This window comes from Lycium barbarum, chromosome 12 (assembly GCF_019175385.1).
Source record: "Lycium barbarum isolate Lr01 chromosome 12, ASM1917538v2, whole genome shotgun sequence".
In the NCBI taxonomy this organism is placed as follows: domain Eukaryota; kingdom Viridiplantae; phylum Streptophyta; class Magnoliopsida; order Solanales; family Solanaceae; genus Lycium; species Lycium barbarum.
In genome coordinates, this window is record NC_083348.1 from 25,967,901 (window position 1) to 25,995,102 (window position 27,202).

The 27,202-nt window shown below is 37.7% G+C and overlaps 1 protein-coding gene across 1 annotated transcript in view; it reads right to left on the bottom strand.

The window, feature by feature from the left end:
- Positions 1–18,773, bottom strand: part of LOC132623148 (villin-4) — a 40,528-nt gene extending 21,755 nt beyond the window's left edge. The window contains exons 1-14 of the mRNA XM_060337857.1: positions 18,486–18,773; positions 16,987–17,094; positions 16,638–16,737; positions 15,620–15,688; positions 15,307–15,543; positions 15,004–15,181; positions 14,790–14,922; positions 7,519–7,681; positions 7,280–7,427; positions 7,048–7,148; positions 6,708–6,863; positions 5,443–5,511; positions 5,282–5,350; positions 5,040–5,177 (exon numbers count right to left, since the gene is read on the bottom strand). Coding sequence (XP_060193840.1) covers positions 5,040–5,177; positions 5,282–5,350; positions 5,443–5,511; positions 6,708–6,863; positions 7,048–7,148; positions 7,280–7,427; positions 7,519–7,681; positions 14,790–14,922; positions 15,004–15,181; positions 15,307–15,543; positions 15,620–15,688; positions 16,638–16,737; positions 16,987–17,042 — 1,617 coding nt within the window. The 5' untranslated portion in view covers positions 17,043–17,094; positions 18,486–18,773. The remainder of the gene's footprint in view (positions 1–5,039; positions 5,178–5,281; positions 5,351–5,442; positions 5,512–6,707; positions 6,864–7,047; positions 7,149–7,279; positions 7,428–7,518; positions 7,682–14,789; positions 14,923–15,003; positions 15,182–15,306; positions 15,544–15,619; positions 15,689–16,637; positions 16,738–16,986; positions 17,095–18,485) is intronic.
- Positions 18,774–27,202: the final 8,429 nt, after the last annotated feature.

The window sequence follows — 27,202 nt, forward strand, 5'->3', positions numbered from 1 at the left end:
TAACTCAGAACGATCTTTCATTAAGAATAACCAAGTACATCTAGAAAAATCGTCAATGGAACTAACAAAATATCGAAATCCTAAAGGTGAACTAACTCTACTAGGACCCCAAATATCAGAACGAACTATTGAAAAAATAGACTCCGCACGGCTCTCAGTACTATGTGGAAAGGTAGTGGAGTGTGTTTCCCCAGTTGACACGGCTCACAATCTAATTTGGACAGACTAGACAAACTAGGCACCATTTTTTGAAGCTTGAACAAACTCGGATGTCCCAATCGTTTATGGATCAAGTCTGGAGGATTTGTAACGGAGCATGCTGTGGAGGAATTAGGAGAGGTAAGTGTTAGATAGTAGAGGCCATGCGATTCATATCCTGCACTAATCACCTGTTCTGTAATGCGGCTCTGCATAACAAAAGAATCATCAAGAAATATTATGGCACAATTTAAGGCACGTGTCAAACGACTAACAGATGCAAGATTAAAAGGACAACCAGGGACATAAAGAACAGAGTTTAGAGTGACAGAAGATAGGGGATTAGCTTGTCCAACCCCTTTTGGTTTTGTTTGGCTCCCATTGGCTAAAGTAATAGCGGGAAGAGACGGTGAATAATCAATATTCGACAAAAGCAATTTATCACAAAAAATATGATCAGAAGAGCCGGAGTCTACAACCCATGATCCAACGGTATTAGAATGTGCGACTGAGGCTACTTGTGGAGATGTCTGCTTACTTGCTCGATATTGAAGGTACTCATTATATTCTTCTTCGGATAAACAAACCCGTTGATTACCTGTGGTGGCAGTCTGAGCAACATGAGCATTCTTGGGTGTTGCAAAGAATAGCATACTTCACAAGTGTGTCCAAACCTATTACAGTAACTACACTTAGGTCGAAATCTTCAAAAATGACCTCTTCTTTGTCGATTCTTCATGGATTGTGATGTTCGGTTTTCTGATCTCCTTATTAAGGGTTCTGAAGCAATCATAGGACTTGAATTTCCAATTCTCATATTTTTGGAATTAGAAATATTAAACCCGAAAGACATGTTGAATTGAAGAGAGATCACTGGCTGAAATCAGTGATAAAAGCTGCAGAAACAATACTGAACCGCCGGAATATTTTCTGGCAAAATCCCTGTGGGTGGGGTCAGATTAGGCAGGGGACCACGGTAGAATAACGATCTATCTCTAAACACGTTGGAAATTCAAATTTCACCGGAAAAAGACGATCTAACACGCCGAAAAACTGACAGAGGTTGTCGTTAGGGTTCCGACGATCGAAATCTGGTAAAAAATCAAAGTTGCAGCTGGAATCCTAGAAAAACTGTTCACGTCAGAATTATTGTTTACGCCGGCAAGTACTGCTCACGTCGTAAAAATATTGTTCACGCCGGAAATACTGTTTACGCCGGACCACTCGTTCCTTCTTTTTCTTTTTTCTTTTTTTTTTTGTATTCTTGTTCCCGGAGTCGCTGGTATTTTGCACAGCGATAGATCTCTCACTAAAGCTCTGATACCATGTGAGAAAATATGGGAGAAAAATATTATTATTGAATTGTGTATGTACATTATTACATTGAGCCCTATTTATAGACGCTACATCCTGATCCTTTTCCATGTAGGATACTATATACAAATCATATTCCTATTCTTATTCTAACAGTTTAATTTCTTTTAAGATCTACAGAAAAGAAAAGGATGTGCAGATGGAACTTGCGCAACGCAAAGCCTAATTTCAAAATCCAAAAACTGTTTTGCTGAAAACCCACATAGGAGATGTTTAAAAAATCACGATTTGTTATACACAAACATGACATTTTCAGGAATAATATGGGGTATATCTCATCCATTCAATAATTTATTAATTACTCCTATCATTTCATGTTACAAACTTTCCAAAATTCAAATTGGGACTTCTTAAAATATTTGGAGAAGGGTCAAAAATGCCCCTAGCATATAGGAAATGATTTAATTTTTCCCACCTTCCACCTAAGGGACCCCAGTTGCCCTTAATATTAATTTCGGGCTAAAATGGCCCTTATTCCACCTATTAGACCCCAATTGTCCTTTACGGTTAAGAATGTCCCTGCTTTTAAACGAAATTATGAGATGGAATACGTGGGAGTGAGTCGTGTAATGGGTAAAGAAGTGGGTTTTAATTGAATGGATACTTAAAATTGGGGGTGAATCTTTTTATTCCTGAGCTGCCTTGTGTCACTCCGTTTAAATTAGGGGTATATTTGTGTTATAGACTTATAGTATAACAGAAGGGTCTTAATACAACGGATAGTGGAACAGAAGGTATATTTATACTATTTCCGATAGTATAGTGGTATATTTGGCCCTTTTCCGTAAAACCTTTGTTAAACATCTCAGTTAATAAGAACAACTCTTTTTCTATAACTGGTTGCAGCAATGGAAGCTCAACTCCATTGAAGGACAATGAGGACAATGATGCCTCAGGAACTCCAAGAAAGGCCACGACAAGATCCCAAACAAGGAAATTTCAGGTCAAGATCAATGGGCTTCAGTTAGCAATTAAAAACGTGTCTTATGGTGGAAGAAAAGGTCAAAGCCCAAGTGAGATCTTTTGGCCAAGTCTTACAACTGTTTGGAGGCCCAAATTGAAGACTAAGAGGAGCTGGATTGTGGCCAAATATCTATCCAATAAAGGAGCAAGTCTAGCAGCCCAATTTAGTGCTACTACAAGCTTATTTAATGTTATGTTGATTATCTTTAAAGCTTCATTGAACAAAGTGTTGGTAGTCTTTTCTGCACCTAGGAAATTGCACGTTATTTACTTTAGTTTGACCATCTTTAAAGCTTCTTGAACAAAGTGTTGCCAGCCCTCTTCTAGGCTCCTATATAAAGGGGTGTTTTCTTCTCCATTTTAACCAAGTTTGAAATATTAATATTAGTAGCCTTGTGGCATGTCGAGACCTTTGAGGTTCTCTTTATAGTTTTGCCCTTTTTGTTCTACCTTGAACCATAGCTTGGATTCTTCAATGGTAAGATTCCTTGTTTGAGTTCCTCCCTCCTGTTCTTCTTCAACTTTCAATAATGTGTCTCCACACCATCTATGTCCCCAAAAATTTACTCTCTTTTCGTCTTCGACCTTGTATGAGATATTTTCCCAAAATTGATCCCATCCCTTCATGATATTAGTATTGAGCTTGTTTTCTCTCCCAAGAATCAAGCATTCCCTCAAAATCTTCTAATTTAGTCTTCCGCTATCCGTGCTCTTATCAACAACCAGGGTATTCTGGCGAGCTTGCACGCATTTTAACTATTTCACCGAATATATGGTACCTCCACGAATACATGCATTGGCTAATTCAGCATATTAAAAGCCTCAAGTAGATCGGAAGAATTCAACTAATGTCTCCTCATCTAGGATTCCTTGGTTCCCGAAGTTGTTACTTCAGCTCTTCGAAAAGCTTTCAAGATGTTTTTTTTTTCTCAATAAAATAATCTTTCTATTGCGAAAATAAAAAACCAAGTAAAATATATTCTTTTACTTCTGCATATAAGACACTGTCAGAAATTCTTAATCTCTACAACAAGTTAAACACATAAAACGGGAGGGCACAATAGACAAAAGAAATTGGACTAGATCAAGCTCTAAGGAAAGATTTGACAAGCTCTTCATCTACAGGATGATAATTCTGTGAAAAGTACTAGTACAGTAGCCGGCTCAAGACCAGAAGAGCTAATTTCAGGTCGCTTAGTAAGACGCTAAGGCCCAGATACAGATATGGCTTTGGTGTAACAAGATATAAAACTTTCATCCGGAAGCATCTTCCTTTCTATGAAGAATCACAGAATTAGAGAAGACTGCAATCCTATCACTGGAGCTTGAAGAGGAGTATGGTGGGCTAGCTAAACAAAATATAGAGTGAGCACAGGGAAGCAACAAATAAGAAACTGTGATAATTGACGTCATAAAAGCCAAGAGAAATTAGTGATAAAACTAAAACAATATTGATTTATCAAAAAATAAATAAAAAGACTACTTTCAATGTCTATGTAAAATAATGAGAAAAGAGTTTCAAAAATGTTAAAACAGGCACCCTAAACTAGAATTCTTAATCATTGCTGACATAGAACAGCTAAAACAACAACAACAACAAACCCACTGCAATCCCACAAGTGGAGACAGAACAGCTAAAAGAGGAAAAATATTTTCCCTATTAATTTTAGGATCTCTGTTCTCTTACTATATCGTCTTTCCTCTTTGTTTTTAAATAGAACAGCTAAATGAGGAAAGAAAATATAGTAAGAGAACAGAGATCCTAAAATAAATAGGGAAAAATATCTAGCCAAGAAACAAACAAATTAAAAAGAATAATATATACTGCACTCTGAGCATTACATGATAAATGGTAATTCCCCACCCCACCCCCTTGTCATTCCCAGTCAGTTGGACAAAGTGGAGAAGATGCATAATTACCAAATGCTGACAATTCAGCTATCATGAGTAATGCCGTTCACTTTCAAATCTGAACTTCTAATCTCACTTAAACTGGAACCAGCATCTGCTATTTTGATATTCAAATTGGATATAGATGAAATTTGAGCATGAGCAATTGAATTTTTTTTTTAATTTCAATATTGGAGGGTATCACGCTTAATAGAACCAGACTTTGCAATGTCAATAGTCAACAGGAGAGACCTTTTTCTTTATATTTATATATTTCGGAAATGGGATCGTCATACACTTCAGACGTTTCCAACCTAAAGTCCTAAGATGGATTGGAGCCAGAGATATTAGGAAAGAACGAGACGACTTCTAAGTCAACCATGTCAAATAAACTAGCCCCCATCCCCACCCGCACCCTTCTTCCCCTTTTAGCGTCCTTTTGTGTATCGTTTGGATATGGGAAAACATTCTACATTGATTGACATTTCATACAGGCACATATATGACATCTCCAGAACCAAGTTCAAGCATGGTCCAAGTAGGTAGTTGGGAGTATGTACATATGTTGTCAGGTATGCATGCATGTAGAAAATGAACTGTCAGAATGAACTTACAGTTTCTACTTGAATTGATTGCATATTATCAGGTCCAGTACCCTGAACCCGGAATAATGCGATTCCATCCTCTTTATATGTATCTTCTGCAAGTTCCTTCTCTACAAGGTGTTTCTTGTATCCTTCGCTAAGACCACCCTGGTAATTTTAGTAGAAACAAGTTATCAATAAATGTTCAAACATGATCTTAAACAAAGACATAACAATAGTCTGAGTCGAGACACTTTTGCAGTTCCACAAACCTTAAATACAATAAAGCTCTGAAAGATGACAAAGAACTGGAGAGGTTCATATCCTTCATATATGCGAGCCTGGAAATTTTCCATATTAACCAAACTTCAGTATCAACTCTGGGTTAACGATCAATATTTAATTATGAACTATTATCATGCCAGTGAATTACCTGAGTAGCTGAGAACTTCAGTAACTCAATTATCTTGCCTGCTTGAGAAATTGCTGAAACCCTGTCTTCCTATGTTCCATAACAGAAAGCAGCGTAAGTAATGCTATCTGTAAATGTTTAATAGCCGTTCAACATTTCTTTTGACACAAGCACAAAGGCCTTTCAAAAACTACACAGTCCCACTTTACTTCATGAAACAAAACAAAAGGCCATTTTCTCTCCGCTAGCTTTTTTTAGTTCTAGAATATTTTTAACATTCATTTCCTTGCTGACTTGATACTTTGAAAGATAATTTCGTTTATATCTTATACTCCCCCCCCCCATCTAGCTTAATTGAGAGGATTCGGAGTATGAGATCAAACTATCTAACTTTTTTGTGTGAATTCGGACATAAAATCTTCGAGTTTTTTGACATAAAATATACATATTTAGAAACTACATAAAAAGTACTACAAGTCACAATAATTAACAATTTAATATAATAAAAGGCACATGAAAAGTCGCGAAAAGTCGCGGTCAAATAAAAACTCCTTGACTCTCCAAATAGTAAGGTCACATAAAGTGGGACAAAGGGAGTATGATAATTTTCTTTTTTTGAAATGGTAAGTATTATATCTTACATAGGCCTAGGAAACAAAGAGAAAATGTGTACAAACGAGATCTTTTTACTTGAATGACTTAGATGTTTCGTATTTCTCGAAAAAGTGATTCGATGATGGGATTTGGTATGAGTATATTTCTTGGCTTTCACAGTTTTTGGTTTGTATATTCAAAATGATACCGTGAGCTCTTTAGGGTGTCCCCAAGCATTTTCTTGTATCCTTTTTATATTGAACATTGCCTTTCCGATTGTTCGCAAGTTAAAAACTTTACGAGATAAAATATTCAATAAACAGGGAGCGAGAGAAGAGGTAGATCAGAGCACCTTTCAAGTTTTCTTTTGGATTTTATGGAAGGAGAGGAAAGCACACATTTTGAAGGAGTTGAAAATACTTGTATGGAAGATCAAGAGTTGTCCTCTATTTTTTATCCATGTTGGAGTAGAGAAGAATAGATGTTTGGCTTGGTATTTTGGTTATTATATTCATTCTGGCACTTTCTTGGTGCCAGAATAAAACGAGTTTTATTTACCAAAAGAAACATCAAGTCGACAAGCACTATCCTTGGACATTTTTAAAGCCAAGCTTTGCAGGATAAAGCACTCCCCCTAGACACATAAATTGTTCCAGGAAAAAAACAGAGAACGATAATGCTGAAGATTTTACCTGAACACTTTGCCTCCCAAACCAGGTGCCAATGAGATGTTCCTCTTTATCTTCTCCAGGATAAGAATATTGGAATATGTAACAGTCTCCACTATAGAATTTAGATTGATCAGATGCTTGAAGAAGAGTCTTCTGCTGTCCATTCACACGCCACACCTGAACATAGACAGACGCAATGAATCAGATACTTTACAGCAATGTAATGTTCCATCCAATATTCTTGTTAAAGAAATTTCTTCACATTCTTCTCATACTTTGCTTTGCACGTAATTTTATTTATTAATGAAAATAACCAGAAAATCATTGTAGATCAATATAGAAATAGACAGAAGTTAGACACCTGTAAATTGCCTGTGCAGTCTATATATGATTGAGGTTCTTCCTTTGGAGGAGCTGCTTTCATTAGGCCCCTCACATTAAGCCCTTGACGCTTTAGAAGCGCTGGAGAACGAAGAGGGGAGGAGAATGTCAGTATTATCATAACCAGGAGGTTCAGAAAAATTGCATGAAGAAACAAAAGTAGGTTGCTTTAAGCTCTAGCAAGTAGCACAATCCACCAGTAAGTGACTAACCAGCAACCTTGCCTCTACCATCCTCTGTCACCGCCACATTAGTTGATTGAGGCCAAGAGTCAAACTTTGAGCGGAACATGACAGTCTCGAACCCTTCAATTACACGAATTACATGGCACTGTGGTCTATCAAGGCCAATGAGGAATTCCTATAAGGTGATAATGAAATCAGATAATGATTTAGGTACATATAAGCTGAGCGGCATATTTAACAATCCAAACTGACAAATGAAATATTACATCTGCAGCCCCACTTGCAGTTTTCCTCTCATCAAGAGAAGTATTTCTTCCCATCCACACAAAAACCTCTATCCCACAATCAACTATATAGCAACCATTCGTATCTAACAACTCCCTTGTCAAAGACTCGATCTTAACAGGTTCTGCTTGCCCTTTCTGAACTCTGTATAAGTAAACAAATAGCAGCAGAATTGAGATGTAGAGGTTATAAGGTGATCATAAGAAAAGAAAAACAAAACAAAAGAAGAAACTTACAGTTGGAACATCTTGAAACCTATCAGTTATAACAAGAATTTTTCCTTCTTTATGGGCAAATGTCTCTCAAGTACAAACATTGCACCCTTACCTATAATTGGGTAACTTTGGGGATAAATATTGTTTTGCTTTTTATTTACTCTGGTCTGTTATTAAAGTCTGAAATACTCCAAAAGTACCTCAGCGGAGCAGAAATAAAACTGAAAAACACAAACTTTACTCTACAATATGAAGGTAATAGAAGATAACTAAACATAAGACTTTTAGTGCGTGAGTCTCATTTTAGACCCAAAGGAGGACTTCTGTATGCATCCTAAGACTAATGTCAGTATTTCTAACAGGGAGTCTCCCGCTCTAGTATCTTATTGATAACTAAGAAGACAAGGCAAAGGAACTTAAAGATTTCAGACCTAACAGTTTGATAGGAAGTTTCTATAAACTGAATTCTAAGGTCTGACATAGAGACTGCAAAGGATGATGGAGAAATTGGTAGATAACCAACAGATGGCATTTATTAGCGGTAGACGGATAATGGATGCTGTGTTGATAGCCAATGAAGCAGTTGACTCCAGAATCTCACAACAGAAGCGTGGCATCTTATGTAAACTTGATATTGAGAAAGCTTATGACCATGTTAATTGGGCGTTCATACTCAGTATGCAGACATATGGGATTTGGGGATAACTGGATCAATTGGGTGAAATTTTGCAACTCAACAGTGAAATTTTCCATTCTTATTAATGGGACTCCAGAAGGTTTTTTCAGTGCACATAGAGGGATAAGCCAATGGGATCCTTTGTCCTCTTTCTTATTTATCATAGCAATGGAGTGACTTAACAACATGCTCAAGTGTAATAACCCAATTTTAAATAAGGGTTATTTGGTAATTTAGCCTTAAAAAAAAACGAAATTAAAAGGGGGGGCCAAGCCCATTCTCTTATTCTGGTTGCTGGTCACGTTTTAGTGATTTAAGGAGTAGAAAATTAGGGTAGTTGTGGGCTGTAGTTTTATAGAAAGAAAAGAAAGGGGAAAAAGAGCAAAACTACTGGAAAAAATTGTGGAAGTTCACGGACAGCGTGGGAGTGAACAGCGAGGGTTCATAGTACATGTATTTCACTACATTAGCTCTTTAGCGTATATTTTGATTTACATGTGTTGTGTTTGGTTGGTCAAAGAAGGGTATTAATGGTGGCATAATCATTATTCAATGATAGGATGATGGATTGGAAATAAAATTAGGTGACAATGATTGGTGGGTTAGTGGAATTAGTCATAGAAGTTTAGATATTGAAAGCTGCTATGAAAAACAAGTTTATTTCTTCCAGTTTAGATTACTACTATATCTTTATTAGGAGACAAAAATCATAACTGATGATTGGGTAATAATGAGAGGGTTATATGATTATAATAATAATGATTGAATGTAGAATTATATGAGATAGCAGTGGTTTGTTGACATGAGAAACAATTTATTAAGAATGCAAATTCAGAGCGCTATTGTGCAGCATCTTGAAGCCACTGTTTCGGCATTTTTCCCCATTACTGGAAGTACTGCGTTTCACATTAATATGGGTACATAATTTGATTAGTGAGGCTGGGAGTTAGACTTTGATTGTTGACTTGCTTTGAAAATTTAGAGGATGTTCGTCTAAGGGGTTTTGACTATTTTAAACCCGTTTTGGTGTAGTTTGAGGTGATTCGAATTTCCGAGAGCATAGTTTTAAATTATTGGAAGGGGTGCTTGGATTGTGAATTCGAGGTAAGTGAGACTTTAAGCTTTGGGTGCTTGCTTTTCAAACCGATTTTAAAAATATGTTTTGTCTGCCTGGTCCATGTGTTGGAACAAGCGTGTGCTTGGCAGAATCGGTGGTCCTTAAGGCCAGCCGCATATACTTTATTTTCAAATACTCTAAAACTCTCTTTATAAATTGTTTTGTGATGTGATACAGCTGTGAGCCATGGCATTGTGTATGCTTCCCTTAGCATTGTGTATGCTTCTTCATGATATTGGGGCATTGTGTATGCTTCCCTTAGCATTGTGTATGCTTCCTGACATATTTGGCACATTGTGTATGTTGCCGTGGATTCATGGTGTTGATTAATTCTTTAATTGTCGTTTATGACAGGTCCTTAGTGTAAATTGTGTTGAGATATATAATATACTTGATAAACAGTGGTTTGGACCTTGGTTGCTATTATATAATGATATATGCATGTGCATAATGTTTTTGTGCTTGTTATGTTTTGTATTTTCTAACACTTGTTCCAGGGGTATTTAAAGTGGCGGGTCGAGGATCTTACTGGGTTATATTTATGTATAACTCACTCCTTACCTGCATGCCGATACTGTCACGGAGAACGAGGCTGGTGGTTGAAGATTTCGTGAGTGGATTCTGTTGCTGAGGTGAGCCACCGCTTGTTCGTGTAGGCAGCCATTTCAGCTTTATCTAGTTTATTTCTAGTTCTTTCTTTTATTTTGGGTTTACATGCCCGACATTCAAACTCATGTAACTCTGTTAGATGCTCCCTGGTCTTAGCGTGGGATGTGGGCTAGAGATTCTTTTATCTTAGCGTTGGTTGGTTTCCATCAATCGATTATGGGTTTGGTTGATGACTAATTCATATTTTATTATTAACGATATTGTTGGGCCTGCACTTATTTTCTTTTAGTGCTATCGTAAATGACTAAGGGTATGATATATGGTTCGCCTGGCGGGTGGTCTGTGCTGGGTGCCAATCACGTCTAGCGAGTATTTTGGGACGTGACATCAAGATTGTTAAGACTAGTGGAAGGATTCAGGGTTTTGAAGTTGTCAGAAGCAGAGTCAGCGATCTAGAGATGACTCATCTCCAATATGCTGATGATACTCTCATTTTTTGTGATGCAGAAGAGGAACAACTGCTGATTCTGATGTTAATATTGGTGTATTTTGAAGGCATTTCTGGGCTTCACATTAACTGGAGTAAGAGCCACCTTTTTTCCACTAATATGGAGCAGCTGACATAGATTTTGGGTGGTGTAGTGGGTACATTGCCGACAGTATATCTTGGCATGCCTTTTGGAGCAAAATCAAAATCCAAAGAAATTAGGAATCCAATCTTGGAGAAGTGTGAGAAGAAGTTGTCCAGAAGGAGATGAGAATAATTGTCATTGGGAGGCAGACTTACTTTGAAAATTCTGTTTTAGATGCTTTACCAACATATATGACGTCCCAGTTTTATATCCCTCAGAATGTTATTCAGAGGCTGGATATATTCAGGAGATCTTTTCTTTTGGCATGGTAATAAAAGGGAAGAGAGGCTATCATTTAGTCAAATGGAAAAATCTCATCAGAGAGAAAAATCAAGGTGGTTTAGGTATCAAAAACCTTAAGCATCAGGGCAAAGCTCTTAGGCGAAATGGCTTCAGATGTATCCACAGGAATCCCAAAATCTATGTGGTAGTGTTATCAAAACCACATACGGGGAGCTGGACAATTGGGTCTCTAAAGAAGTTACCACCCCATATATGTGTTGCTCAGACTCTTTAAAAATGCCGCAAAAATGCCGCCTGGTGCGTGTCAGATCCTCCAAAACTAGTACATTTTTGGAGGATCCGACACGATGCGGCATCCTTTTTGGAGAATCCGAGCAACAAAGCCCCACATGGTGTAAGTCCCTGGAGAACCAATGGGTCCTTTTGGCCTTTTCTTAAAAGACAATCTGTTGTAAAGGTTCATAGTGGCAACAAAACTCTTTTCTGGATAAATGGATGGGTTCTACAAGCTTACAAGTTTTATTCCAAGATTTGTTTGCACTTGTTGAACATCAACACAAGACAGTAAAGATGTGGAGCCATCAGGGGTGGGATTTGGTACTCAGAAGCCCCCTGAATGATTGGAAGATTCCAAGGTTGACTGAGTTATACAGGCTTTTAAGACCTTTTAAGACTAAGACACCTGATACTAGTCTCCACTTCATCCTCCCTGCACCAATATGATGTGTGACATCATCATCAATCTCCCCATTTCCTTGAATAATAGACCCAAGATACTTGAAACTTCCTTTCTTTTGGATGGCCTGGGTACCGAGCTTCACTTCCACTCCAGCCTCAGACGTCACGCCACGAAACTTGCACTCCAAGTACTCTATCTTGGTCCGACTCAACCTGACCCCTTTAGACTCCAGGGTTTGTCTCCAAACCTCTAGCTCAGCGTTAACTCTGATGCGAGTCTCGTCAATCAGAACTATGTCGTCCGCAAATAACATACACCATGGCACCTTACCTTGGATTTGCCGCATCAATCCATCCATCAACAAAGCAAATAAAAACGGGCTAAACTGGGATTTCTTTATTAAAATCCTAAAAGACATAGGCTTTGGAAGAAAGTGGTTAAAGTGGATTCATTTTTGTATCAGTACTGTAAGGTTTTCAATTCTCAATAATGGCTCCCTAGAAAGGCTCTATCAATCTCAGAGGGGACTCAAGCAAGGACACCTAATATTTCCTTTCATGTTCATCATAACAATGGAGGGTCTTAATTCCACGCTGAAGAATACCAAGTCAAATGGGTGGTGAGGGGATTTAACGTATCAAATAGTACCAATTGTAACATGGATATCTCTCATCTCCTAATAACTCATCGGTATTACGTGATGAAAACATTGATCAATTAGGGCACATAAGACTAATCTTAACAGTCTTTGAGGTAGTGTCTGATCTACATGTCAATTGGAAAAAGAGCATGTTATGTCCAATCAAGGTAGTGAATCAACTATAAACTGGGTGTGAAATAGGAGTTCTTCCCACAACCTCTCGGTATTAGCTCTGGGGGCCAAAAATTCTCTTGAAATATTTCAAGGGGTCATTGAAAGAAGCAAAAGAAGGTTTGCAAAATGGAAAGTTAATATCTTTCTTTAGGTGGCATGGTGGTTCTGGTGAATAGTGTTTTAGACTCTATACCTACTCATGCAATGTCTATGTTCCCTCTCCTAGCTAAAGTGAAAAGAGACTTATCATGCATTGAGAAGAAACTTCATTTGGCAAAGAAACTAGGAAAACAAAGCTTTAGAGCTTTTAACCTGGTCAATTAGAAGACACTCACTTCCAGCAAGAGGGAAAGTGACATGGGCATTAGAGGTATGAGGAAACGCAATTACTAACAAAATGGCTGTGGAGATAATAACTGTGAGGAACAAGCATTATGGAGACAAGTGATCAATTACAAGTATGGTCACGAAAGTCACTAGAACACTAAGTATGTGAAATCTACTTTTGGAGTGAGCAATTAGAGAGCTATTAGATCTAAGTGTCCCAATATCATCTAGCAATAGAAACAGGATATCTTTCTGGAATGAAAACTGACTCGGGCATGGTCCTCTTAAAGATATCTATTCTGATCACCTTGAATGTCAATCCTACAGCTACAACTGGGGAGATGTGGAGTCACCCAGGGTGAAATTTCAACTTTAGAATATCATTAAATGATCGAGAAATTGATAGAGTAATTGAATTGCTAAAACATCTGGAGCTATTTCGGGGCACAAGTAATATTGGAGACTCCTTGATATAGAAGGGGGACAACCATAGGATATTCACAGAAAAATCAGCATATGCCTTACTTTCAAGAAGCAGCCAGATAGGTAAAAACTGGCCTTGGAAACAGATCCAAAGAGCAAAAGCCCCCTTCAAAGTAATCTGCTTTACATGATTGGTGGCAAGGCAGGCTTGCTTAACTCATGCAAATCTAAATAAGAGAGGAATTCAAACTGACCTCATATTTAAGATTTACAGAGTCAGAGAGTATTTGGGACAAGGTGGGAGTGGCCTCTGTGGTGGACAAGATGAGGGAAGCGAGGCTGAGATGGTTCGGGCATGTGAAGAGGATATGGAGATGCCCCCGTTAGGACATGTGAGAGGTTGGCAATGGTGGGTTTAAGGACAGGTAGAGGTAGGACGAAGAAGTATTGGGAGAGGTAATTAGACAAGACATGGTGCATCTTCAGCTTACCAAGGACATAACCTTAGATAGGAAGATATGGAGGTCGCGGATTAGGGTAGAAAGTTAGAAGGTAGTTGGGCGTTGTCTTGCTCTCCTGCGAGATAGGCTTGGTGGGTAGTTAGTATTAACATTATTCTTGTAGTTTATGGCCCTTTGATTTCTGTTACTACCTGTTGTTTCTTGTGCTTCGGTTATCGTATTATTTTGCTCTGAATGCTATTTTACGCTCTCTCTCTTATTTACTATGCCTTATTTACCTCTGTACTTTTGTTTTCAAACTACTTTTTGTGTTACTTGAGCCTAGGGTCTTTAGGAAACAGCCTCTCTATCTCCACGAGGTAGGGGTAAGGTCTGCCTACACTCTACCCTTCCTAGACTCCACCTGTGGGATTACACTGGATATGTTGTTGTTGTTGTTGTTGCAGAGTCACAGAGTAATAATCATCTATTTTTACATTGTCTTGTCACTTCTCAGTTGTGGCAACTCTTTCTTAGTATGGCTGGACTTAGGTGGACTATGCCAAAGTCCACAGTTGATCTACTGAAATGATGGTTTAGTGAGGGAGGCAGTATAAGGCAAAAGAACTGGTGGAATTTGATCCTTGCTTGCATATGGTGGATAGCTCGGAAGGAAAGGAAGGCCCTGTGTTTTGAAGACAGAAGCAGCTCTATCTAGTAGATAGAGATGAATTGTATTCTGATGTTTCATATTTGGTGTAGAAAAAATTATGTAAATGACGTAGATCCATACTTGAACATTATAGAACCTTGTAAGAAAAGTAAGGATAGATTTTTCTTTCTTTTAGAATCCTTGTAAGAAGAGCAAGGATAGGTTTTCTTATCTTTTTGGAATCTGTAATTGGTTATCAGCACAACCTTTGAGCTGTGATTTTAATACAACAATTACCATTTTCAAAAAACAAAAAAAAAAAAAGTAAGGCCATGCTAGCAGCAACATAATATATAATAGTATTACCTAAATGGATGTGGAAAGGGGGATCAGAGGATGCAACCTCACATGTAGGAATAACTCACCTATACAATCTAGTAGGAAGAATATCAATGCTTTTAGCCTCGGCCCGTGTAGTCTTCCTTGGAAGAGGAGCAAAGCCACCAAAAAAACCCCAGAATTCTCCAGTCTCGGCATCAGCCATCAATTTACCATCCTCTACACGTCATCAGACCACAGTTTAATGCAATAAACACTTCAGTATAATTCCCTTGAGTGACTAAATTACTAACTACTTACCAATTGCAGCGACCTCACATTTGCCATCGTGGTACGTATCTTTAATGTACTGAACAACTTCAAGTGCTTTAGCTCTTTCTTGAATAGAGGAATTGGAACCATTGAATTGGAAGATTTTACACTTGGTATCAAGAATGAAGATGTCATCATGATTAAGTGAGGATCGAGCAAATGGAACCTGTCACAATATTGTACAAAATGGTAATGAAAATATATGAGCTTAAATTTTTCTCATCATGAAAATATAAGCTTAAATTTTTCTCATCATTCATTATCAGAAGAAAAGTAGTTGCGCAGACTTGCCTCCTTCACATGGACAACATGCTTCCCTTGGCATACGTACAAACAGGTCTTATACTCTTCTTCCTCTACATGCTTAAATCCAGATGCAATTCCACCTTTTAGAGGGATTATACATGGTTTGAAATAGGAAAGGAACTTCTCAGTTTCATGGCCCTGCACTTCACGATATTGAACAGCACGCCCACCAAGTGCTGCATCTAGCTCAACAGTTTTTATGGCAGCAACACCAGCTTCATCCTAGCAAAACAGACTCAACTATGAGATAACATTTAAAAAAACACTGGCTGCATAATATTCTAAATAGAAACAAAACCTGACTAGTATCTTCACCAAGCCAATAATGAATATCATGCCGTAAGGCACCACTTTTTGAAGTGCTGGTCTGAAAAAGAGGGGAAAAAAGCCTCAGATGAACAAGTACAGCAGTCTATAAAATGTTTCTACTGAAAAGTTACAGCAGCCTATAACATTTTTAAAAGGAACGTTTTCTCAAGGATATTGTGTCTAAAGAGTACTTCCATAAATTCTCTGTTTCCAGAATTCTGAAAAAGGTCTAATACATCTGAGAATTTTCTATAGGCCAAGCAGAACTGATTTTTTTTCCTTGTTCTTAATTCTTGATATTTTCAGCAATTTCAGAAACATAGTCCAACTGAAGAATAAGATATACGATGTCTAATAAATATTCGGGCCCCATCAAATATTACCTACAACCACAGTAAGCCCTACAATCCAAAAGAGAGGGGAAAGACTAAGCCCTTCTAGCTGACAATTCTGACATATTAAGCTGCCAAAGTCAAGTCATCACCGTCCCTTCAAACAGATAAGGACAAATGTTTTCCTATTACATTAAGTGAGTCTCACGCTTGTCCAACATCACAAATGGCTCCATAATAGAACAATGACAGCTACCCTTTACCATGATATGGAAGCAGAAAGCCTTCAAGAAATAAAAGGTATATTCCAATTCGAAACTTCAATCAAGAAGTACAATACAATAAGCCAGAAATGACTAGCATGGATGTTTAGACAGACTATTTCTCATCCGTAGGATGCAAGATCTTCTATGGATCAGTCAGGTTATATTAAAGGACAAAACATTCAAGCAAATCTAGCTGCCAAAAGAATATTTTATTTTGTTTTAAAAGTTTAATAGCTTCTAGTTTGAGGTAAGTTGTAAATTCAAAATAATACCACAGATAATATGATATATAACAGTAAAACATTATGCAGCGACAACCGATGTTCTCAGTCTAACAGTAAAACAAAATGACACCAGTAAGATCCTTCAGCATATGATGAAAGCTAATAGATTACCAAAAATAACATACCTTCAAAATAATATATGAGTCTCCTGTGTAAAATTTCCCATGCGATGACTTTGGAACAGGTACTGGACTTAGCTTTTCAATACGCCAGATCTCTATTCCGCTATTAATGGGGTCAAGGAAATTGAATTTGCACTGTCCTTTATTAGCCAATCAAATTAGAAGATAAATCTGGAAATAAATATAGACATCAATTATATCAAAAATTATAATTAACTCATCATTCACATGTAATAGCTTTCTTTCTTCCAGTGCAACGTTTTTCTATGTATTTCTTCACTCTTTTGGGAAAATATTAGTATGAGAGTTCATCCTCTAATCTCTACTTCTACATGACCTAAAATGAGGATACGCCTTCTGGCCTGCTCCTTGAAAAGTTGGATCCAAATCTCTCATTGAAACAGCCATAGTGGTTCCTTTCTGCTTTCAGTACTTCAACTAAAGAGATGGCTGAAAATAACTGAAAAGTGAATGTATAATCAGGGATAATATCACTAGACGAAGAGGAAGTTTCAAAGCAAATCTTTTCTACTAGGCGCATGGCTCAAGAGAGTACCTCATTAACCTCTCAGAAACATAATTATCCAAGAGACAAAGAAAGATGGTAGAGACAGATTGCACTACTTAAAGTAAGAATACAAAGATGAAAAGATAAGTAACAGCTGCCACAATCTTTAGCAGAAAAAGACAAATTATATCAAAGAATATACAAAGTCCATCCAACATCAAGCCAGGTGAATGTATGCTTCACCAAGGCAAAACAGACATCACCCTGTAGCCTCTATGACTTCAAATACTGCTCGAACTCCAGGTAACACTAAAACAAAAGGAAATGTGACTCTTTTACGAAAGGAGCTAGTAAAGCAATCTCCTTTTTCTTGATAACCGTGGTGTCCGGCCCAGCTCATGCACGCCTCGACTAATTCCATGGGGCATCTTCTACCTCCAACCAGCACACAGGCATAGGTACCAGGTAACTCTTTCCACTAAGGCTTGGACAGATGCAAAGAAATCACCTAGTATTTTTGTCTCAGCTGGGAATTCAACCTGATCTCATGGTTCTCAACCCACTTCATTGACCACTAAGCTACACCATTGGGTGCAGGAGCTAGTAAAGCAATCTTGGTGCAACATATATAAACAAATCCACAACTACATCTAAGAAAGGGACATGTGGTATATGAAGGAACAAAAACAGTTTTCAGATTGAAGACATGCAAGATATTCTTACTTGAACCCTTTTAATGTTGAAGCCACTAGTTTCACAGCGATATATAATGTTTCTATAGAGTACCAGTTTCTTACCAAAACCCAATTTCATTGGTTTTAGCTTCATTCTCGAGTAGACTCATCCATCTGGACTTTCAAAAATCATCCTACACCCTCCCTTCCCATTTCATGAATGCATTTTTTAAAATTCAATTTTCATCATATAATGTGAATTAAGCAACTAAAAGAGAAGGGCACCCACCCCAATTGCATACTTGAGGTTTTCAATTAATTTTTGTTGGGTAGTGAGTCAAATTTTCTGAATCAATTTTTGGAGCTGGAGAAAAAAGAAGCAAAAAGATTGGGAGAGCAGGCAAACTGAGAAAGGGGAAATGAAAAAAAAAAAAACGACCAAGAATATCAAATCCAAATCACTACCAGGAAATGATCTGGGAATTCTCAATCTAACCAAAAACATAATAATAAACATTGGAGCATTGAAATTGCCACCTATTTCCATCTCAAAAAACTTCTCCATTCTCAGATCAGGCATAAAAGATGTCTCAATTAATAATTGTAAAAGTATCCCATCCCCCAAAGCAAAGATTTCAGAAATAACAAGAAAAGAATAAGATTATTTACCCAAATCCACTGCTACAGATCCAATCCAACCACACAATTAAGCTGGCAGGGGAGGGGGAGGAACAATGGGAAGTGTTGTTTTTCTTTGGAGAGAGAGAGAGAGTATATCTATTCTATTTCTATGGGTAATATACGTTCGAGAGAGGGAGAGAGAAAATCGGGGGTTGGAGGGAATGATTTGTTGCCAGGCGTGCTTGTCACTAACGGCACACAACAAAAAGAGGAGAGAGAGGAAGAAAAAAAGACAGTGACATGAACTGTAAAGACTTTACTCTTTGGGGAGAGAGAGAGAGAGTGAGAATAATCAAATACTCCATTTACAGCTGAAAATTAAGCATCTTTTTAAATTTTATTCTCTCTTTTTCCTCTCCACTAAGTTGAATTATAAAACGTACATAATAATAGAGGTCTATATTATAACGTGAATAAATAGGTAATGTCAAACAAAATAACCTTTCTTTTTTTTTAATCAAAAATAGGCAATTTTACATCAACCAATTCCAAAGCCATAGACCGGCATCCTACAATCCAACTTAGGCTCATTTATTTGCACTTATTGGACCTTAAGTCATTAAGTGCATTTGCTTGCATTAAAATCTAAGCACTTATTAGGTCTGAATAAGTATTAATCATTAAGAATATCATTAAAAGATAATTTTGTATGAAACTTTTATATCACCAGCTCCAACCCCAACCCCAACCCTCCACCTCAACCCCACCCCCACGCACTCTCCACTCCAACCCCCCCCCCTCCCCCCCCCCATCCACCTTAACCCCATCTTCCACTCCAAGCCCCTACTCTTCACCACCCCCTCCCCACCACCCCCACCCTACCACCAACCCCAATCCCACCCCACACCACCCCTACTCCCCATTACCCCCACCACCAACCCCACCCCCGCTCCCCACCAACCCCACTATCAACCCTTACCCCACACCACCCACCCCCACTCCCCGCTAACCCCACCTCCCACCACCAACCCCACCCCCACTACCTCCCATCCCTCACCCCAACCACCCACCACGACTACAAAACATCTCCACCATTACTAGTGAACATAAATGTTTCATTTTTTTTTAATCAAATAATATTTTATTTTATTAAATTTGTATTTATTTTCTACTATTTAATTTGAATTGTATATTTATTATGTTTAAATAAATACATTATGCATATTCAGATATTGAAAAACAAACAGTCTTAATCATTCAGTGTTCAGATCTAGAGACAACATCTTAATCATTCAGATGTGAATTCAGATTCAGACGTCTTAATCTTAGTGAAAACAAATGAGGCCTTAATCTAAAATCATCGCATACCAGACGAGTATAATAACAAGACAATCACAGAATAATTTGGAACCGATTAACCAAATACAATGTTGCAGCTCAAATAAAAAGGGGCTAGTGATAACAAATGGGAACGCATAAATGAAGTAATAAGATAATAATTTAGAGAAGACCCAATTAAAGGAATAAATAAATACTTCAAACTCAATTAAAATTTTAATGAATCTAATTTATAGGAACTAATCATTTCTCCTTGCAAAGCCACCTTAATAAGTTTCAATCAACAAAGTAATTCGTCCTTATAATATTCTTTCCAAAGTTTCTTCAACATAATCATCAAAACAAGCTATCCTATCAAATAGGGAAAGAGGGATATTTATACTACGGCAAAGGGTACCGAATATTACCTAAAATATCCCCTACAAGACCTTTAAAATATAATTAAGCAGAACAAAACACCACGGAGGACTAGTCGGCTCCACGAGTTATTGTGAGAAGTTTATTGGGCGAGTCCGGTCTACTGCACAACTTGAGTTTGTGGAGACAGTTTATGGATCTCCTTTCGGGGGTCTTCGAATTGCTCCATGAACCTCCTTCTTCTTGGCACTTGTTTCGGCAAGTTTGGTTCAATTGGCTCAAGACCTGGTTTCCACGACCTCTTGAAGCATTCCAAACTCTTAATGTCTATCTTGACGCCCTTAATGTCTTTACTAAGCCAAAAGTTATCATTCTCCCTCTCCTAAAAAGAATGTCCACAGATTCATACATTGAACACGTGAGAAAAGGAAAACGAAATTGTAAGCATTCAAAATGAGGATTAATAAGCTCCCAAAATAATCAAGTTAACCATATATGCACACTTTTATGGGATTTCGGTGTTACACCTCGTAGTTTTTTACGTTGAGATCCGTTAGGTGTTAACCGTTTCAATTGTGGACACTGGAGTTACCTTCTAGGATATATGAGATTATATGCGCCTATCTTATGGTTATGAGGGTTTAGGTTCATGTAATAAGTTATGGAAGGATTGGAGAACAAGTGAATTAAGGAAAGTAAGTTTTTTTGGAACTTTGGAGAAAAGATAGGCAAGGTTTCGTACGATAATTTTGGTCTAACTTGAGAAAGGAATATCTACTAGTATATCAAGAGTTTGAAGTGAAACAAAAGCCTAAATTGAAGTTCAGGAAGTCTAGTTTACAACGCAACAAACCGCGCGTCGATCCGACATCAGAATCAAACGTTATGAGCATTTCAAGACAGACTACCAGAGCAGGAATTAACTCTGATCGAACGCGCCTAGAGGTGGCGCGAACGAGCAGAGAAGCGCTGAGCAACCCCGTGCGAACGCGCAGAGCAATTTTTAAGTCGGTAGGAACCGATTTCAACACTCAATATAAGGGTCAAAACCCTCATTTTTCACCCAAAATATTTCGCCAAAAGCTCAGCAACATATAGGAGTGTGTGTGTGTCATAAAATTGAGGGATTGGAGTGATTTCGAGTGGTGAAGTATTAATCGAGGCTCGGGTGACGTATAGTGGTGACTATAGTATCGTTTTGCGGTGGATTTGGCTTGGATTCAAAGTAAATATTGAAGATATTGTTGTTCTAGTAAGAACAAGGTATGAATCTCTCCTTATTGACATTAATTTAGGTTTTCTTATGAAGATAGAGCTATTAAATAGTAGTATAATGAATTAGTATGTTGAGAAATCGGGTAAACATCGTGTGGGATGTTTTATTGTGTATATTGGTATTGATGATGATGTGGTTGATATTAGTGTGGCTATTGTTGTTGTTTTGTTGGTATTGTGATTTCGGGCTAGGGATACAAACAGAGGAGATGTTGTCCGAATTTCGGTAGACTCTAAAAGGAATTAATTTGAAGGCTTAAGGTAAGCATATGACAATAAGCCTAACAATAGTATAAATGATTTTATAGGTAGATTACGAGACTACAAATGATCTTAAGTAGATCACAAGACATGAGGTAGGTTGGAAAGTCGAGAAGTAAGCTTCCAGGTATGTTAAGGTTGTCCTTTCTTTCTTTTTGGCATGATCCTTGTAATATGAACGAGCTTCCATATTACTCTACTCTTAGAAGCATTAGGAGTAGTCTAATCTTTGATGTTCCTGTACCTCTTTTATGATTATTCCTTCTATTCATGGGTCTTGAGATCACGTATACTGATATTGTTAGCCTAAGAATGTCTATCAAAGATAGTTGACCTTATGTCACTCTGAGAGTCCTGTTTATTCAGCTCACTTATGCATTGCATTCATTTATACATATGCACATTGACCCATGACCAGAAGGCGTTATATACGCATATATTATGTACTATATATATGGGGTATGGGGAAGGTGACTGTTATAACCTGTATTTTGTACGTTTGGATATTTCAAAGTCATCGTGGAAAGTTAAGGGCGAGACCATTTTCAAAATTATTTTAGTGCACAAGTAGTTATGAATATTATTTATGAATAATATTGGACGGAAATATTGAGAAAGGTTAAGGGCAAAAAAAAAAAAAGAAATTCGCGAAATGGGTCGTGGAGATAATGCGGAAGGCTAGGGGTAAAGCGGTAAATTCACAAGTGTTCAAGAAAATTCTTGAAAATGGCCATTGTGGCCGTGCAATGTGTGGGTGTGTGTGGCTATGTGGGCCCCACTCTTTGTGGCCGTGTGATGAAAAAAAAATGGAAGAAGCTTGCAAGAGAAGACAAATGGTCTTCTTGATTTATTTTCAAGAAAAATCAAGAAAATGGAAGAAATTTCTAGAGAGGGATCATGTGGCTATATTCTTATTTTGAGGGGCCAAATTATAAATATGAAAAATTGGTGGAAGACATGTATATATATAAATATAAGAGTCATCTTTTAATGGAAGGAACTAGAAAGGAAGAAAGAAAGAAAAAGAAAGAAGAAGAGAGGGAGAGAGATTCGGCCATGGTTGGCTATGGAAGGTGACCAAGAAAAAAAAATTATATTCTTCTAGCCTTCCTACTAAATGGAAGGTCCTTTACAACACGGAAGAGTTGTTGGAGCAAGAAAATCCTTCACTTGAACAAATCCATAACCTTGACTAAGAGGAAGCTTGAGAGGAAAAGGTAAGAACTTAACCTTCTTTTATATGTTATGGGTGATTATGAGTGTGGTAGAATGAAGAAATCCATGAAATTCATGAAATATGAATATGTATGGTGTTTGGCCGAAAATGTGTTGCATGGTATAGAAAAGATGAATTGATATTTTAGTGTTGTTGTTATGGATTCTATGATGAAAAATGAGAATTTAATGATTGAAAATGAAGTTGGAGTCGGTTGTAAGTTGTTGGAGGAGATAATGTGATTTTCATATAGTTCTTGTGTTATTGTGGTTAATGTTGTCAATGTGCGGAATGTTGATGTAGTTTATGAATTTGGAAGGTGTTGGACGAAGTAGTATGTTGATTAAAGTGCTTTGAAAGTCATATGAATTGAATTGAATTGAATCGAGTTGACTTGAATGTTGAAGTGTTGCTAAAATGATTGCTAGTATTGTTGTTGGTTTGGCCGGGTCAAATTCCCGGATTGTTGTTGATTGAAATTAGTCATATTAGATTTTTGGGGATGGTGTATTTACAGGGGAAGTGCTGCCGAAATTTCGGCAGACAAAGTGTTTCTTTGAGAATCAACTTTCAAATGCTTTAACTAAGGTTTGGTAAATGTGACCTAATTGTAGATTTTGGCAAATTTGGAACGTGAATTTGGAGAAGCGTAAGGAGCGGAAAAAGGTATGTAAGGCTTCACCCTTCTTTCTATGGCATGTCTTAGACGTAATAAGTCGGATACGAGCCGCGGGGACAATTCTATTCTCCGGAACCCGCACCCAAAGTTTTCCCTTTTTCGTTCAGTAGAATTGAACTAAAAATTGTGCGAAATGTTAGAAAAACTTCCTAAACATCTAGAACTTGTATAAAGAGGACCCGACTACCCTAAGACCCTCCCAAGTGACGTCATGAAATGTAATGAACGTAAATTTGGTACGCCGCCTCATTTGACCCGAGGTGGGCCCATGGTTCCCGGATTTTCCTTGTTGTTCCGTTTGACCTATTTTGAAGTAGAATCCAAAGGAAACTTTTGATCCTTATGTCGCTTATCAAACGACAAATAATGTAGCTATTCTAATGAGAATATTTCTATGATGATAATGATAATGATGAAGTAAGGAAGAGAATATGTCTATGACAAGTATGACGGGAATGATTGTATGACTAAAAGTCTTAAAGGAAGGATTCAATATGAATACAAGAATAATGGACTAGTCCTTGAGTCCAACCCTATTCTTTTGTCATGACTTTATTTTCTAAAAACTCTAAGGTACATGAAGTAATGTTTTATGAGCTTTACGATCTTGTCCCGTGTTTTCTTTCAACGCTATTCTTCGTTGGTAGTCTCGCCTTAAAATACTCGTTCCTTCAAGGTGAGACATAACGATCATGGTTATTCCATAATGTAATCGGAGGCTACCGACCTTACGTCAATCCGACGTGGACATGGTTTTCTTGGGCTCTCGAGCGTCTGGTATGCATGTTATAAGTATATGTATATGATAAAAGATCCAGAGCGCTATAGACGCTGATATATGTACATGATACACGTATATGTATATGATAAAAGAGCCAGAGCGCTATAGACGCTGATATATGTACATGATACACGTCTATGTATATGATAAACGAGCCAGAGCGCTATAGACGCTGATATATGTATATATATATGATGTACGCATATGTATACGGGGAAGATGGGAATGAGGGCAGAGCGTTATATACACATATCCACCTGATCAGTTGGCACTACATGACATGATATCGTCCCGGACGCGGGATGCCCGGACGCGGGATGTATATATTTATGGTTAAATGGATCGGCTGCCGACGCCTCGGCAATATGACATGTTCTATTTTTATATATATATGAGCAAGAAATGTTTTTTTTCAAAGGAAAGCTAAGCATGCATGGTATCCGCCCTCAGCGGCCCTCATATGTACAGGTTACGCTTTTATCCTATGATATGTTCTATGTACCCGTGCAGTTATTGTTCATATGCATATTTCTTGCTAAGTTACTAATCTTGCCTTACATATTCAGTACATTACTCGTACTGACCCCTCTTCTTCGGGGGGCTGCGTTCATGCCGCGCAGGTACGCCCAAGGGATGCAAAGTTAGCATAGAAGATGTTCCAGCGGAGTTGGTAGGCTCCATTTGTCCTGGAGTGCTGCCAAGTCAGAGTATATGTATTATGACGCTATGTTCGAGGTTAGAGACTTTGCAGACAGAGTCGTGGGTATAGAGTGTCAGCTTTGTAGACGGCTTCGCCTGTCGATATGTTATTATGTTTCATGTCACGAGTCACATATGATGAAAGACTTTACTTATGAATTTTTTTTTTGAGAACTTACTATGTATTTTATTCTTTATTGATCCACGAGTTTATATGTGTAATAAGAGTCAGCGGGTTCGCTCGGCTCCAGATATGGGGTCGGGTGCCCATCACACCCTAGTAAAGTCGGGGTGTGACAGTGACGACGTCATATACGCATTACCACCTGATCAGCTAGTCATATGACGATACGAGGACGGCGATAATGTTGATAGTGATGATGCTGGCCGATACGACATAATGGGATGCCCATAGAGGCTTGACGGGCGTTGCATACGCATATATGTATATGTATGACCTCATGCATGCATGCACATGATTTATGCATATCATTGGTCCTCAGAAGCAGTTGAAGCATACATGTTACATTCATCTACATTGTAGATTCCTTATGTTCTCTCTCTTGTTACTCTTATGCCTTACATACTCAGTACATTGTCCGTACTAACGTCCTTTTTATTTGTGGACACTGCGTTCATGCTCGCAGGATAGCAGGGAGACGGATCAGATCCTTAGGAGCTTTATCAGCGAAGTTTTAGGAGCGCTCCATTTACTTCGGAGCTACAGTCTATTGGTGTTACTCTTTTGTGTATATAACTTGGGCATGGCGGAGTCCTGCCCGTCCTTATGATTTCCAGTACTTTATATAGAAGCTCGTAGACAGATGTATGTAACTAGATGTTCCATAACCTTATCAGTTCATATTGTTGTATAATAATTTGGCAGCCGTGTCGGCTTGTGATGATGGGCATAGTTGTTGATGATTATATAGAGATGTGACGTTATCTTGTGACATATGCCCTTACAGATTATGATACCCATGAGCTATCTTTTTGGTCCACCTAGAAATGATTATGAGATGTATGTTTAGAGGTGCTCGGTAGGTTAGCTCCGGGTACCCGTCATGACCCTCTGGTTGGGTCGTGACATTCAGATTGACAAGATTACTTCATTTAGCTTCTTTGAGATTCTTTACTATCTTGCGACAGCATCCGAAAGATGTCTGCTATAAAAAAAAAATTGGAATTGGAAACCACTATGCAGTCAATTGGGTCAATAAGATGACAAGAATTTAATAAACTTAAGAAGCTTGAACCCAAAAACTGATTTTACCTTATTCATACTCACAAATCTATGTTACACCAACATCAATGGTCTCAAGCTTACTGTCTTCTGCTGATTTCTATGCCTAATTTGTGTTACTGCTTTGCCTATTTTTCAACATTTCAATTCCTACAACTAAAAAATGTAGGGTTTTCTTCTATTCATCAAAAAATAAAAGTCTAAATTGTTATTCCTTAACCCAAAAATCTCAACTAAAAGGTGTTACATTGACTGATCTAACTTATTTTTTCCTATTTTGGTAGTTGCTATTTTCCCTGACTATGGTGTAATGTATAGATATTTTAATACTTTATGTATGACTTAAATATGGATATAATCTCTAGGAGTTATGTCGTCTTAAGAAAAGAACAAGCATCGCTACTCAACCAAACGAGATGTTGAGATGAAACTTAGAGACATGAAATATATAGACTGGTAACCGCAGGAAACAAAAAAGAAGCATCGTTACTACAATAACGAACAAAAAGGAAAGAGTCGAAAAGGAGTAGTATGATTTGAGGCTACTACTTTTCATGGAGCTTTTCAACGCATAGCTGAGCTTTAAGGAAAGAACTCTCCTTCGACATAACATTCTATGTTTATATATGTTTTACATTCCATATACTTAGCCGTGTGAGACATTCAAATTATGGCATAACGTCATATGTGACTTGAAATTAGACCTCTTAGGTGTAAGCAATAATAATTGTTGTTCTGTGAAACTATTCTTGAAAAGAATAGGGAATTGTTTATTTACTTCCCGAAATAGAAGTTTCTAGCATAGCTTTATTCTAGATTGCTGCTTATTTGTGAGGCATTAAAGAGTTAACTCTTTAACCTACTAAATTGTAATTACAGTTGAAAATGGAAGACATTTTGCCCGTCTAAAAAATAT